Source organism: Toxorhynchites rutilus, chromosome 1 (genome assembly GCF_029784135.1).
Source record: "Toxorhynchites rutilus septentrionalis strain SRP chromosome 1, ASM2978413v1, whole genome shotgun sequence".
NCBI classification, from domain to species: domain Eukaryota; kingdom Metazoa; phylum Arthropoda; class Insecta; order Diptera; family Culicidae; genus Toxorhynchites; species Toxorhynchites rutilus.
This window is the reverse complement of record NC_073744.1, coordinates 121,304,710-121,316,940: the sequence shown is the minus strand read 5'-3', so window position 1 is coordinate 121,316,940 and position 12,231 is coordinate 121,304,710. Positions and strand designations below refer to the sequence as shown.

General features: G+C 43.0%; 1 protein-coding gene across 18 annotated transcripts in view; it reads left to right on the top strand.

The window, feature by feature from the left end:
* The window catches only part of LOC129763297 (inositol hexakisphosphate and diphosphoinositol-pentakisphosphate kinase), a 64,261-nt gene that overhangs the window by 26,002 nt on the left and 26,028 nt on the right, over nucleotides 1-12,231 (top strand). For 12 of the 18 annotated variants that reach the window (XM_055762219.1, XM_055762208.1, XM_055762209.1 and 9 more), the window contains 5 exons: nucleotides 9,432-9,761; nucleotides 9,837-9,927; nucleotides 9,987-10,141; nucleotides 10,200-10,963; nucleotides 11,025-11,125. In XM_055762219.1, coding sequence (XP_055618194.1) covers nucleotides 9,432-9,761; nucleotides 9,837-9,927; nucleotides 9,987-10,141; nucleotides 10,200-10,963; nucleotides 11,025-11,125 — 1,441 coding nt within the window. The remainder of the gene's footprint in view (nucleotides 1-9,431; nucleotides 9,762-9,836; nucleotides 9,928-9,986; nucleotides 10,142-10,199; nucleotides 10,964-11,024; nucleotides 11,126-12,231) is intronic. The other 6 variants (XM_055762215.1, XM_055762217.1, XM_055762218.1 and 3 more) reach the window with 3 other exon arrangements.

Below are 12,231 nucleotides of genomic sequence, written 5' to 3'. Positions count from 1 at the left end.
ATGGAAGCTTGGTTGCAGCAACGTTGTGTTCCGAAGCGATCTATTTGGCACACGAAAGTTCAACATTGACAGTAGATCTGGAGCATCTACTTCTCCGTTAATCAATTTTGCCACTAGCGTCGATTGCTGAATTCTTCTGCGGCGCTCCAGTGTGTCTAAACCCAACAATCGGCATCTATCAGGGTATGGAGGCAAATTGTCAGGATCTCTCCAAGGCAAGTTCCGTAAGGCCATGCGAATGAAACGTCGTTGAATTCGTTCAATCCTTAGGCACCATGTTACCTGATGAGGGTGCCATACAACGGATGCACTTTCCAGAATTGGACGGACAAGTGCGCAATACAATGACTTCCAGCAATATGGGTCCGAAAAATCCTTCGCTATCTTCGAAATGAACCCTAGTTGACGTAATGCTTTCGAAACGATCATAGAGCGGTGTAGATCGAAAGTCATTTTTGAGTCCAGTTGAACTCCAAGATCAGTTACGCTCGTGACTCTTGTTAAAGCGTTGCCACCTATCTTGTAATCAAATATGATTGGCTGTACAATGCGATGGAACGTGATAATCTGACATTTTTCAACGCTTAGTATCAATTTGTTTCTCTGACACCAATCGGCAAACGAAGTTAGCAAAATTTTCAGAAACCAGCAGTCCGCTTCCGTGCGTACTATGACGTATAACTTCAAATCGTCAGCGTAAACCAATTTGAATCCTTTTCCAAGAGCTGAAGCAGCATCGTTGAAGAACAAAATGAACAGCAAAGGCCCGAGGTTGCTACCTTGTGGGACTCCGGATTTATTTGAAAACGGTCGTGATAAGTATCCATTAATCGTCACTCTAAGTTCTCGTTCCGTAAGGTAGGATTCCAACCAGGATACCAACTGTGAAGAAATTCCAAGACGGATCAGCTTGTGCAGTAGCATGTTGTGGTCAATTTTATCAAATACTGCCTTCAAATCTGTGTAAATGACAGCCACTTGTGCTCTATGCTCCATACTCGTTATGCATCGTGATGCGAAGTCCAATAAGTTAGTGGTAACCGACCGCCTAAGCACGAACCCGTGTTGATCAGTAGATATATAGTTCTTAGTTGCCTCGAGAATCACTACCCGTACTATAGTCTCAAACAATTTCGAGACAGCTGAGAGACTTGTGATCCCTCGGTAATTAGCGACATTATGTCGATCACCACGTTTGAAAACTGGTGTCATGAACGACTGTTTCCAGATGCGGGGAAATTCTACTTGCTGCAGCGAGCGATTGAATATGTCACTCAGTGGTCGCGCAAGAATGGCAATACAACGACAAATCACGACTGCAGGCAAACCGTCAGGGCCAGGGATTAGCGATCGTTTGAGCTTTTTTGCAGCAAGGGAGACCATTTCCGGATTTACAACAAATATACCAAGATCTACCATATCAACGGGAACATCACGGATGGCTTCTCCAATTTCAGACCTTGAAGCGGGATTCTCTGCAAACACGGACGCAAGGTGCTCAGCGAACAACTGACTTGATTCTGTAGCCGACGTTGCTGTTATATCATTTAAATGAACATTCATTGGGATCACTGAATTTTTCCTTTTGGAATTAACAAAGTGCCAAAAACTACGCGGGTTTGTTTTCAAAGCGGATTGCACACGGAACACGTAGGATTTATAGAGAGAAGCATTCAAAGACCTATATGCATTACTTGCTTGTTGAAAACATTGTCTGTTGGTAAGCGTACGATGACGACGTAATTGCCGTTGACAAGCATTGCGCGCGCGCTTCAGTGTACGTAAACGGTGCGAGCTCCAGACGGGCGAAACTGGCGGTTTGATTCTTGGAACATTCGTAACCAGCCAATCGTTCAAAATGGAATTAAAACGTTCGGCCATTTCGTTGACATCATTAATAGCAGAAATCATATCCCAATCAACAGTGGACAGATAGGCCAAAAGAGCAGCAAAATCGATTTTACGGAATTTTAGAGGCCGGTCCACTCTTCTTTCTATTGCTTCGACACATACCACACGCGCGGGTAGGTAGATTTCAAGCGAGGGGTGGTGCGAGTCTAAGGGCAACAACGGAGCCGGGCAGTTATTTACATCAATATCAATATCGGGCGAACAAAAGATCAGATCGAGAATGCGATCGAGTGGATTGTGCACAAGATTTCTTTGATTGAGGCACAAATAATCCTTGCCATCCAAAAGTGTGCTACTGGACGAGGGTAGTTGAGAACTATCACATTGGATAACGTTATCAATCGAACGCCAACGCATGTGCGGTTGGTTGTAGTCACCGCATGTCAGGATAACATCATCGTTTGAACATTTATTGCATAACTCATTCATGGAGGCAAGGTGGTCGTTAATTACGCCGACATCCTGACTCCTATCCGGTGGGATGTAGATTGCACATATCAAGAGCTTCCTACCCTTTATCGTCGAGGAAACACATATTTGCTCCAGGCGTTGCCCACTCATAGTGTTCACAACTCGGCTCACATATCGCTGTGCAATAGCAATCAGGACACCACCAAAACGAGATTTATTGCTGTTGGCAGGGCTTCGGTCGCAACGGAAAACACTGAAAGCGGTACCAAAAAGCTGTTGCGAGGTAATGCAATCGTCCAGTCCAGTCTCGGTCATGATGATCACGTCAAAATTACAGTCACTTGCTTCTTGAAATAGCTCTTCCGTTTTTGTCCTCAGGCCACGTACATTTTGATAGTAGATCGAAATATCATCCACGCGGTTAATGCACTGCAACGTATAATCATTGAGAGTGGGAGGGGGTGCAAATTCGACTAAATACTCGCCTTTGGCGGGAACCTGTTGGTTCCCACCGTCCACATAACATCGCATTCCTTTCAAATCACTATCGGAGTTGCTGTGTCCTGCGCGGTTGCAAGAGGGGTCTCCCGTGTTTTAGTGATCACACGCCGAGTCACGTTTTTTGGCTGCACCATAAATTCCCTAAACAGCAAACCGTCGGGCCAATTTTCAGCATTGAGGGCTTGTGGCTTTAGAGCTGGGTTGACACCAATTTTGAACGACACGAAGGTCATGCTTGAAATATCTCTTCCTTTAGGCACGAGTCGAATGACCTTAATTGGATCGTTAGAATTCAGACAACGGGAAACGATATTTTCGACATCATTGTCAGTGATCATGGGTTGAAATCCAGACAGATAGAGCCAAAACATTGGTGGCGGAGCTGCGGGTGTGATGAAAGGGATGGAAAGATCTTCAAAATGCATAGCCTTTGTGCCTTTGTTTGCGGCTGGTCGAGTGGTATGGTCATCCTCGCCACGGCGACGCTTCACACTCAGTTTTGGGTAAATTGGTGTCCTATTCTCATTTGCTGCGATGATTATCGGCGCCAATGCGCCTGGAGGACCAGTGGAAATAGAATCAACCTTTTTGTTCAATTCTTCCACTAAGCCGGATATTTGCTGTAGTTGTGAAGCGATGCCATTCGTTTCTGACGGCTGTGAACAGCCCAATTCGGCTATATAGGCACGAACGCTTCTCCCTTTCAGTACATTCCGACAAGCAGGACAGATGAATACCGCCTTTCCTTGCGTGAAAATATCCTTCCAAACCTTAGATTCATACCACAACATTGCTGGCTAATGTGGAAGTATGTTTCACAGAGGCCACAGCACACGGGTTCCAGATCGTTGATCTCCAATGTACAAGCACCGCATTGTTGTTTATTCATTTCTACTTTAGATACTTTTTCCTAACAGTCTGTCGAGGTGATAGCGAAGGCAGTCAGTTGAATTCACACAATAGACCACTGTTAGAGGGATTCAGTTATCACGATGGAGTCTGCAGAGTGTATCGCTAACTTCGCAATAAAATCGCAAAAATACTCGATACGGAAGTAGAATCTGCTGTACTCCACTTTTCCGATGAGACGCGGACAATAAACAATGTTTCAATCACGAAGCTAACACGATTAACGACGATAGTACGTATATTAGAACAAAAAACTTAGCGTAGACTCAAAATAAACAATCAGCTCTCATATCGAATGGAGTTGAAAAAATGAGTCACCCTTCTCATTACCCGGAATCGGGCAATGTGAAGAGAATCAGACAAAGCTGATGACATAACAGTGTCTGGATAGAGCACTCAAAATTTCTCGTATCTTCTCAAGCATGTACGGCGAGCGCTTTTCCGGCCACATTGAACGGATAGCTTCGACAGAGCTAAGACTATCCGTTATAATGTAATGGGGCAGAAGCGTAGTGAACGGGCGGCAAACCCGGTGCTGACCCTTGGGGGCGCCAAAATTCAAGAATTTTTGAGTGCAATTTTTTTCTCGTATTATATTTCATCATTCAATTAAGCAAAGAACATCCATCATGAGTAGTAGCTTCTGTCCTCACATGAAATCAATAACCTCTCTTTGATTTTCGAAAAATAAAACAACATCGCGTCACATTACATAAATATTCTTTTAATTTTTCACTATGCATGCCTGAGCGCTCCTTCCTTCCTTGTTTGTATTAGAGAGGATTAAAACTTTGTAGTTCATTCGCCTCTGAGGGCGCCTCTCCATGCTGGGCGTTGTTTTACAGTTATTGCTTAAGGGCAAGTATGGAAAAATTCATTCGCTCATTTCTCCACACCTGATTATAAATCACTCTTGTATCTGCTTGGAATAATCATGGCGAAAAGAATGCAGCAAACAATCGTGAGATTGCACGATGAATCATTTTACACTCCCCGACCATCTTCATTCGGGACTGATAGAAAACATAACAAAACAAGGAGTGGAAAACAACATTCAATGAATGAATATTCCTTTGGAAGGATCGTACGAAACAAAATAACAAGTGAGTCAAAATAGATTGAATCTGCGTGTATGTATGATTTTATTTTCCCTTGTACTCTTTTCCTTGTCAGCATTCAAGTGCACATGAATCTACCTTCCCGCTCATCAATAACTTGCGCTAATATGGTCTTTTGCGTTGGCTTAGATCGTTTTATACTAGAAACAAAAAAAATGTCATTGCAATAGTGCACAGGAAACAACTCGATTTCAACTATCTACCTATATTTTACTGCCGCGATCGAGGCTCAATGATTGCTATTTGAGTGAAAAACGAATGATATCACAGAGACACTCGCTGGCTCAAGCTAAAGTTTCCAGTTTGATTCTATCACCATCATTCCGAGAGGCAAATGAGGAAATGCAACAATTTCTGAGAATAGATGAGGGGAATCGAGACAGTATTTTTCCGTTCTAATCGAGAATGAACTTTGCGAAGAGGATAGGTGAATGTTTTCTGTCTCAAATAAAGTGAGGCATAAACGGAGAATAGAAGGGTGAGTTTCATCTGTGAATGAGTGTTGTTGAACGAATATCGGGCCTGATTCTCGAATACACTTCACGGTGGAAACGAAATAAACGGCACGCCATTGAACTACATTTTACGAGTTAGTGAAGTGTCGAAGATAATGATGAGTTTTCAGGCTGAATAAGCACTTTTCAAATAAAAAATCATTAATGAAAATTAACCTCTTCGTATCAAACTGGTATTCAATGTGAGTGGAAAACTTTGTTTTCTTCGTGTGATATAATAATCTCATACAAAAATTTAATCTGAAGATAATTTGATTTTATAATGATAAATTTAGTGGGAAACTAATCTCGCATCCAGATGCCGACACCGTACTGTTGTCATCGCGAATGCGTTTCATACCGTTTCCACCGTGAAGTGTATTCGAGAATCAGGCCCATCGATGCGATTTTGCCCATACCTGCTTAAGGGTGGGCCCCTGTCTCGAAAAATAATGAATTTTCGATTTTTTTTACGGAAGTTAGGAATAAAGTATTCGGGTATTCTGGTTATTGTTTAATGTATATTTGAAAATGTGTTGATAATGATCATTACGCGGAAATTGATAGCTGGATGAGGAGATGTTGTCTTGTAATCGGTACCTTGCTGGAGGTATCGGTTCTGAAGGGTGTCGCAGAACGAATTTCAATAAATATTTTGAAAATTTAGGACAATTTTCTAACGCGTCACATTGGGGTTTCTGAGAATCCGAACAAATGCCAAAATGACGAGTAAATCATGAGACATCGATACCACCAGCTGAAATAACACGGTTTCTAGAAAAAAGCGCCTCATCGCCCGATGGTGTCAGTATCGCAAGAGAGATTACTTATCTTGTAGTATGAGGGTCGTTCAAAAAATAAGTTTCAGTGCCTCAGAAATCGCGGAAAAATTAAAGTTAAGACAAAAAACAAGGTGAACAAGGTTTCTACATAATCGCCGTAACGTTCGATGCATTTTTCATAGCGTGGCACGAGTTTTTCTATTCCGAGCGCGAAGTGTGTAGCGTCCGACTTTTTGAAGTACGATGTAACTGCGTCACGAATTTCTCTAGTGTTATCGAATCGTTGACCGCCGAACGCCTGTTTCATCACCGGGAATAAGTGATAGTCGCTAGGGGCGAGGTCTGGGGAGTAAGGAGGATGCTCGAACACAGTCCATTTGTATTTTTTTCAATTGCTCTTGAGTTACGCGAGCAGAATGGAGCCACGCAGTATCGTAGATGAGGAACACTCCTTTCGTCAATAAACCTGACCTTTTGTTCTTAATCGGTCTAAAACTTCACAATAGTACGGTAATCGAAAAAAGTGATGCTTTTTGGGGCGCCATTTTCATCGTTTGCCGGGGGCGCTGTCTACCCTCACTACGCCGCTGCCTATGGGTTCAAAATCTTTTGGGATAGGCTCAAGTAAGAGACCCGACTTACATACGAATCTCGGTGATTGAAGCTGTTCTTCTTTTTCTTGAATGGCGTTAACGTTCCCTGTGGAACTTTTGCCGTCTCAACGTATGCATTAACTAGCGTCATTCATTAATACTTAGTTGAGATTTCCTAAGCCAAATAACACGCCTTGAATGTAATCCGAGGGGCAAGCTCTAGAATACGCGTGACCACAGTGCAAGTCGAAGGAAAAATCCCCCCGGCCAGAACGGGAATCGAACCCGAACACCCGGCATGATAATAAATTGCACAATTGAAGCTGTTACAAAGGTCATATAAAGTCTTGTCCAGTTAGAATCCGTACGGAAGAAATCATTTATATCTCGGAGATAGAATGACATACAAAAAAGAGTGATCAACCAAAAGAAAGATATATTCTTGCACTTTTACAAAAAAATGTCCTTAAAATTATTTTTCTTCATTTCTGATGAAACTTCTCACTTTTCTGGTGATTCCTCCCATCAAACGTTGCACAGCGGCAGTGTCGACCTCTGTGGCCAGTTTTTTTTCCAGAATCTGGTCATCCCTGCAGCGTCCCGAGCCATTTTTCCGGTCTTCTTTAGCTTCCGCTTCATAATCGCCCAATATTTTTCAATTGGGCGGAATTGGGGGCAGTTTGGTGGGTTGAACTCCTTCTCGATAAAATCCACCCCGTTGTCGCGGTACCACTGGAGAACCTCCCGGCTATAGTGGCAACTCGCTAAGTCAGGCCAAAACTTAACGGGACCATTGTGTGCCTTTATGAAAGGCAACACACGCTCCTTCAGGCACTCTTCCTTGTACAATTTCGAATCCATGGTCTTTGTAGTGATGAAAACCGGCGTCTTCGCACCACAGGTGCATATACCCTGCCAGATCATCATCTTCTTGGCAAATTTGTCCATGAACATGAACTTGAATTTGGCGGGGACATCGCCTCGTGCCGTGGAAAGATAAAATTTTTGTCCCGGAAGTTGGCCGAGGTCCATTTTTACATAAGTTTCGTCATCCTGGAGCAGGCATCCATGGTACTTCGTTAGTACCTGATAATACAACTTACGAGCGCGAGTTTTCGTCACTAGACTCTGCTTCATCGTCCTATTTGGTTGCTTGATTGCTTTGTAGGAATGAAGTCCAGCTCGGTGAATGATTCGTCGAACGGTACTACGAGCGGCACCGTATTTCTGAGCGATATCATGTTCGGACAGTCCAGGGTTTGCTCTGACGGTTCTCAACACCTTCCAATTCAGCTGACGATCGTAGGTTCCGCTTCGACGCTTCTTTTGAACCGCCCGGTCCACGCTGTTCCGCTCGCGGAATCGTCTGAGCACATCACATACGGTAGTTTTAGCGATATCCAACTGTTTCGCGATCTTCGCACCCGACCACGTTGGATTGTCAACGTGGGTGTGCAAGATTAATTTTCTTCTTCTGTCTTCCATGTGGAATAACTCCGGACTTACGGCACGAAAAAATTTGAAACTTTTACCACCAGAAGAGGAAACATTTGTAAACAAACCGCTGTAAAAACTTTCTTGCAGCGGCCACTGACTGTGCCGCTGTAAAATGTGCAACGCGTACGGATTCTAACTGGACAAGACTTTATCAACAATAAACGGTTGTCGTCGTACTGTTCCCCCCAGGCGGTTCCGTGAGAGTTGAAATCACCCAAGATCAACCATTACAAATTTCAGACAGTGTATGTATCTGTCCAGATCTTTCATTATCTGACTGTCCTTCAAGGCCTTACCATTTGGTTTTGGCCGGAAGAAAACAACCCATGAGCCAGTTCCAGGTGGATTTTCTAGATAGACTCTGCCGCGGAGAGCGGAGACAACAGAGGAGGATGGCAAGGACGAGGGTTTAGTTGTAACGGGAACATCGGAAGGGGGAAGTGAGATTTAAGGTGGGAGAGGGAGAGTAGGAATATTAGAAGGTTGAGGAGGGAGGCTTGTTAGCGTGAGGGAGGCTTTGTCGATGGGGGCTTGGCAGAGTGAGCTGGCTCGTCCCCGGAGAACTATCTACCAATGTAGTAATACATTTCAACGTATTTCCTGTCCCTATTTTTCGTGCAAAAGGGGAAATCACTCATTTCAAAATCGGAGATCTCCATATCAGGAGATCCCTCACCTTCTGCCATTATGTGTAGTTATAATTATTATTACTTTTAGAAATATAATAAAATAATAATAATAAAATCTCATAATTATTTTTTATTTATACCTAAGTTCGCACACAGTGCGTATGATTTGTTCCTGGTTGAGCACTGTCTCCACTTTTTTGTCCGTCAACGAACGGGCTATCCATGCCGATGAACAGACAAAAGATCACAGCATCCGATCATTCATATTATACAAATACTCTTGAAGCGGGCTGAATGGAAAGCGTGGCAAGAACAATTCGGGGCTCAACGTGTCAAAGATGTTGGAATTGTCAGCAAAGAAAAGCTGCCTTCTCACACAGTATTACGTATACTATGCAGGGTATTTCAATAAGAGGTGTAGGGTCCAGAAGGCCTTTTCTGTTTTATTTGTTTGTCTAGCAAATTCGTGAGAGGGTTTTTATTTCCTTTAGAAAATCATTTCAATTACGTGTAACAATCTCTAGTAGTGTCAAATATTGTGTATTCTACTTTGTAACCAACGCACATGCCATCTGTATTGTTCCAGGGGGACCTTGATTCAACAGATGGGCTCGACTCGGATGATTCGTCTGCATCCGGCAAGCAGGTGGTGGTGGCAGTGTGTGCAATGGCCAAAAAATCACAATCCAAACCGATGAAGGAGATTCTCACCCGGCTGCAGGAGTTCGAGTTCATAAAAATGATCGTGTTCAGCGAAGAAATTATTCTCGGCGAACCTGTCGAGAAGTGGCCCATCTGTGACTGTCTGATATCGTTCCACTCCAAGGGTTTCCCGCTGGATAAGGCCATTCAGTATGCGCAGCTCAGACAGCCATATGTAATTAACAATTTACATATGCAATTCGATATTCAGGTAGTAAGAATCATTAATATTTGCCGTTTGGATAAGTCGATCAGTCGATCGGGATGATCTCTGTTTACTATTTTGTAGGATCGAAGACGTGTGTATGCCATACTGGAGAAGGAAGGCATTGAGATTCCAAGATATGCAGTGCTCGATCGAGATTCACCGGATCCAAAACGTAATATTGTGCGTGAAGAAATTGGATAAGATCTTAAATTGTTGTAATGTTTTCCTCAGAACACGAGCTAGTAGAATCTGAAGATCATGTGGAAGTCAATGGAATTATATTCAACAAACCTTTTGTCGAGAAGCCAGTCTCGGCTGAGGATCACAACATATACATCTACTATCCCACATCGGCCGGTGGAGGTAGCCAACGTCTGTTTCGAAAGGTTTGTTCTAGTCTCTTCGCTACTAATAAATAATTAGAAATATTGCTTTTGATTGCAGATCGGAAGCCGCAGTAGCGTGTATTCGCCCGAATCTCGTGTTAGGAAAACGGGTTCTTTCATCTATGAAGATTTTATGCCAACTGATGGAACTGATGTGAAAGTGTATACGGTCGGTCCTGATTACGCCCATGCCGAGGCTAGAAAGAGCCCTGCTCTCGATGGTAAAGTTGAGAGAGATAGTGACGGCAAGGAAATCAGGTATCCAGTAATTTTGAGTAACGCAGAAAAGTTGATTTCGCGCAAGGTTTGCCTTGCCTTCAAACAAACCGTGTGCGGATTCGATCTGCTGCGTGCTAACGGGAAATCGTTTGTCTGTGATGTTAACGGGTTTAGTTTCGTGAAAAATTCTAACAAATATTACGACGATAGCGCAAAGATATTAGGAAACATGATACTTCGAGAACTGGCACCTACTTTACATATACCATGGTCCGTTCCGTTTCAATTAGACGATCCGCCGATAGTTCCGACAACATTCGGAAAAATGATGGAACTGCGCTGTGTTACTGCCGTTATAAGGCATGGCGATCGAACGCCGAAGCAAAAAATGAAAGTAGAAGTGAGACATCCGAAATTTTTCGAAATTTTCGAGAAATACGATGGTTATAAGTACGGACATATTAAACTAAAGCGGCCGAAACAATTGCAAGAAATTTTGGATATTGCAAGGTCACTACTTGCAGAAATACAAACGAAAGCCGCCGACTCGGAGATTGAGGAAAAACAAAGCAAACTGGAACAGTTGAAAAGTGTGCTAGAAATGTATGTACATTCATTTTCTTTAACTGTATGTGGAAATGTTCAATATTTACTACATACGTAGGTACGGGCATTTTTCTGGCATCAATCGTAAGGTGCAAATGAAATACCAACCGAAAGGACGTCCGCGAGGATCTAGTTCAGACGATGGTAAACACCGTTCTAGTACGTTTAGTTTTATGTTTTGTTTGAATTAATCATTTTCGTTACGGTATCTTTTTGTAATCGTACAAATTTTGACGTAGGACTCCGTCTTTTATTTCTATACTGGGGTGTAAGTTCAAAGTTTCGAAAATGAGAGCGTTTTCCTGAACGAACGAAAGAGGTTGTGCAGAGAGAGCCGAAAGGAGCGGTCCGAATCCAATGGGCGACTCGGCCCCATTAACCAAAAGCCAAAAAAAGAAGATAAACTCCTGAAGAAAGAAGGATTTTGAAAACAATAAAGAGATAAATGAGTGACAAAAAGTTGAAAGAAAGAAAAAAGAAGAGAAGAAGAAAAACAAACAACAGCCTAGACAGGAGAGTTCAAAGCCAGATGCTCTGATTGTGGCTACAGCGGGTACTGCGGCCTATGCCGAGATTCTTCAAAGGGTAAAACGAGATTCGGAAAAATCTCGGAGAAAACGTGGCCAGAATGCTCTTCGAACTGGAAAAGGACCCAACAGTTAAAAGTTCGGTCTATAAAAAACATGTCGAGATTTTGTTGGGATAAAAATCAAAAGTGAGAGCTATGTCCTAAGAAATAGTGGTCTAATGCCGAAATCTGGATGAGATCACTTCAGAATCAGAGTGGAGAGAAGCCCTGAATGAACAGTTTGAGCTGGGATAAGTCTCCCTAGCAATTCAACCGAGGAAAGCATTCGGAGATACACAAATAGCAACATAAGACTACCAGGACCGCAGCATGCTGAAGATTGACAAGATAAAAGTCGGATGAACAGTATGCTCACTAAGAGCTACTCAGCAAGTGGTGAGGTGCTTTAAATGCAAGTATTTTGACCACCAAGCTTATAGCTGATAATCTAGCAAAGGACCTGATACATCCTCTGCCTCTGCATAAGATGCGGGAACAAGGGCCCTTAGCAAAAGCCTGTACCAACCCCAAGATGCATGCTCTGCACGACGGAAGAAGAAATTGATTAACCATTGCGACATGGCACAACAATTGCTATGGCAAGCCGCATCATAAACTAAATGCGATGATGCGACGATCATAGCAGAGCCGTATCAAGAACCTCTAGACAACGAAAATTGGGTAACCGATAAAGCTA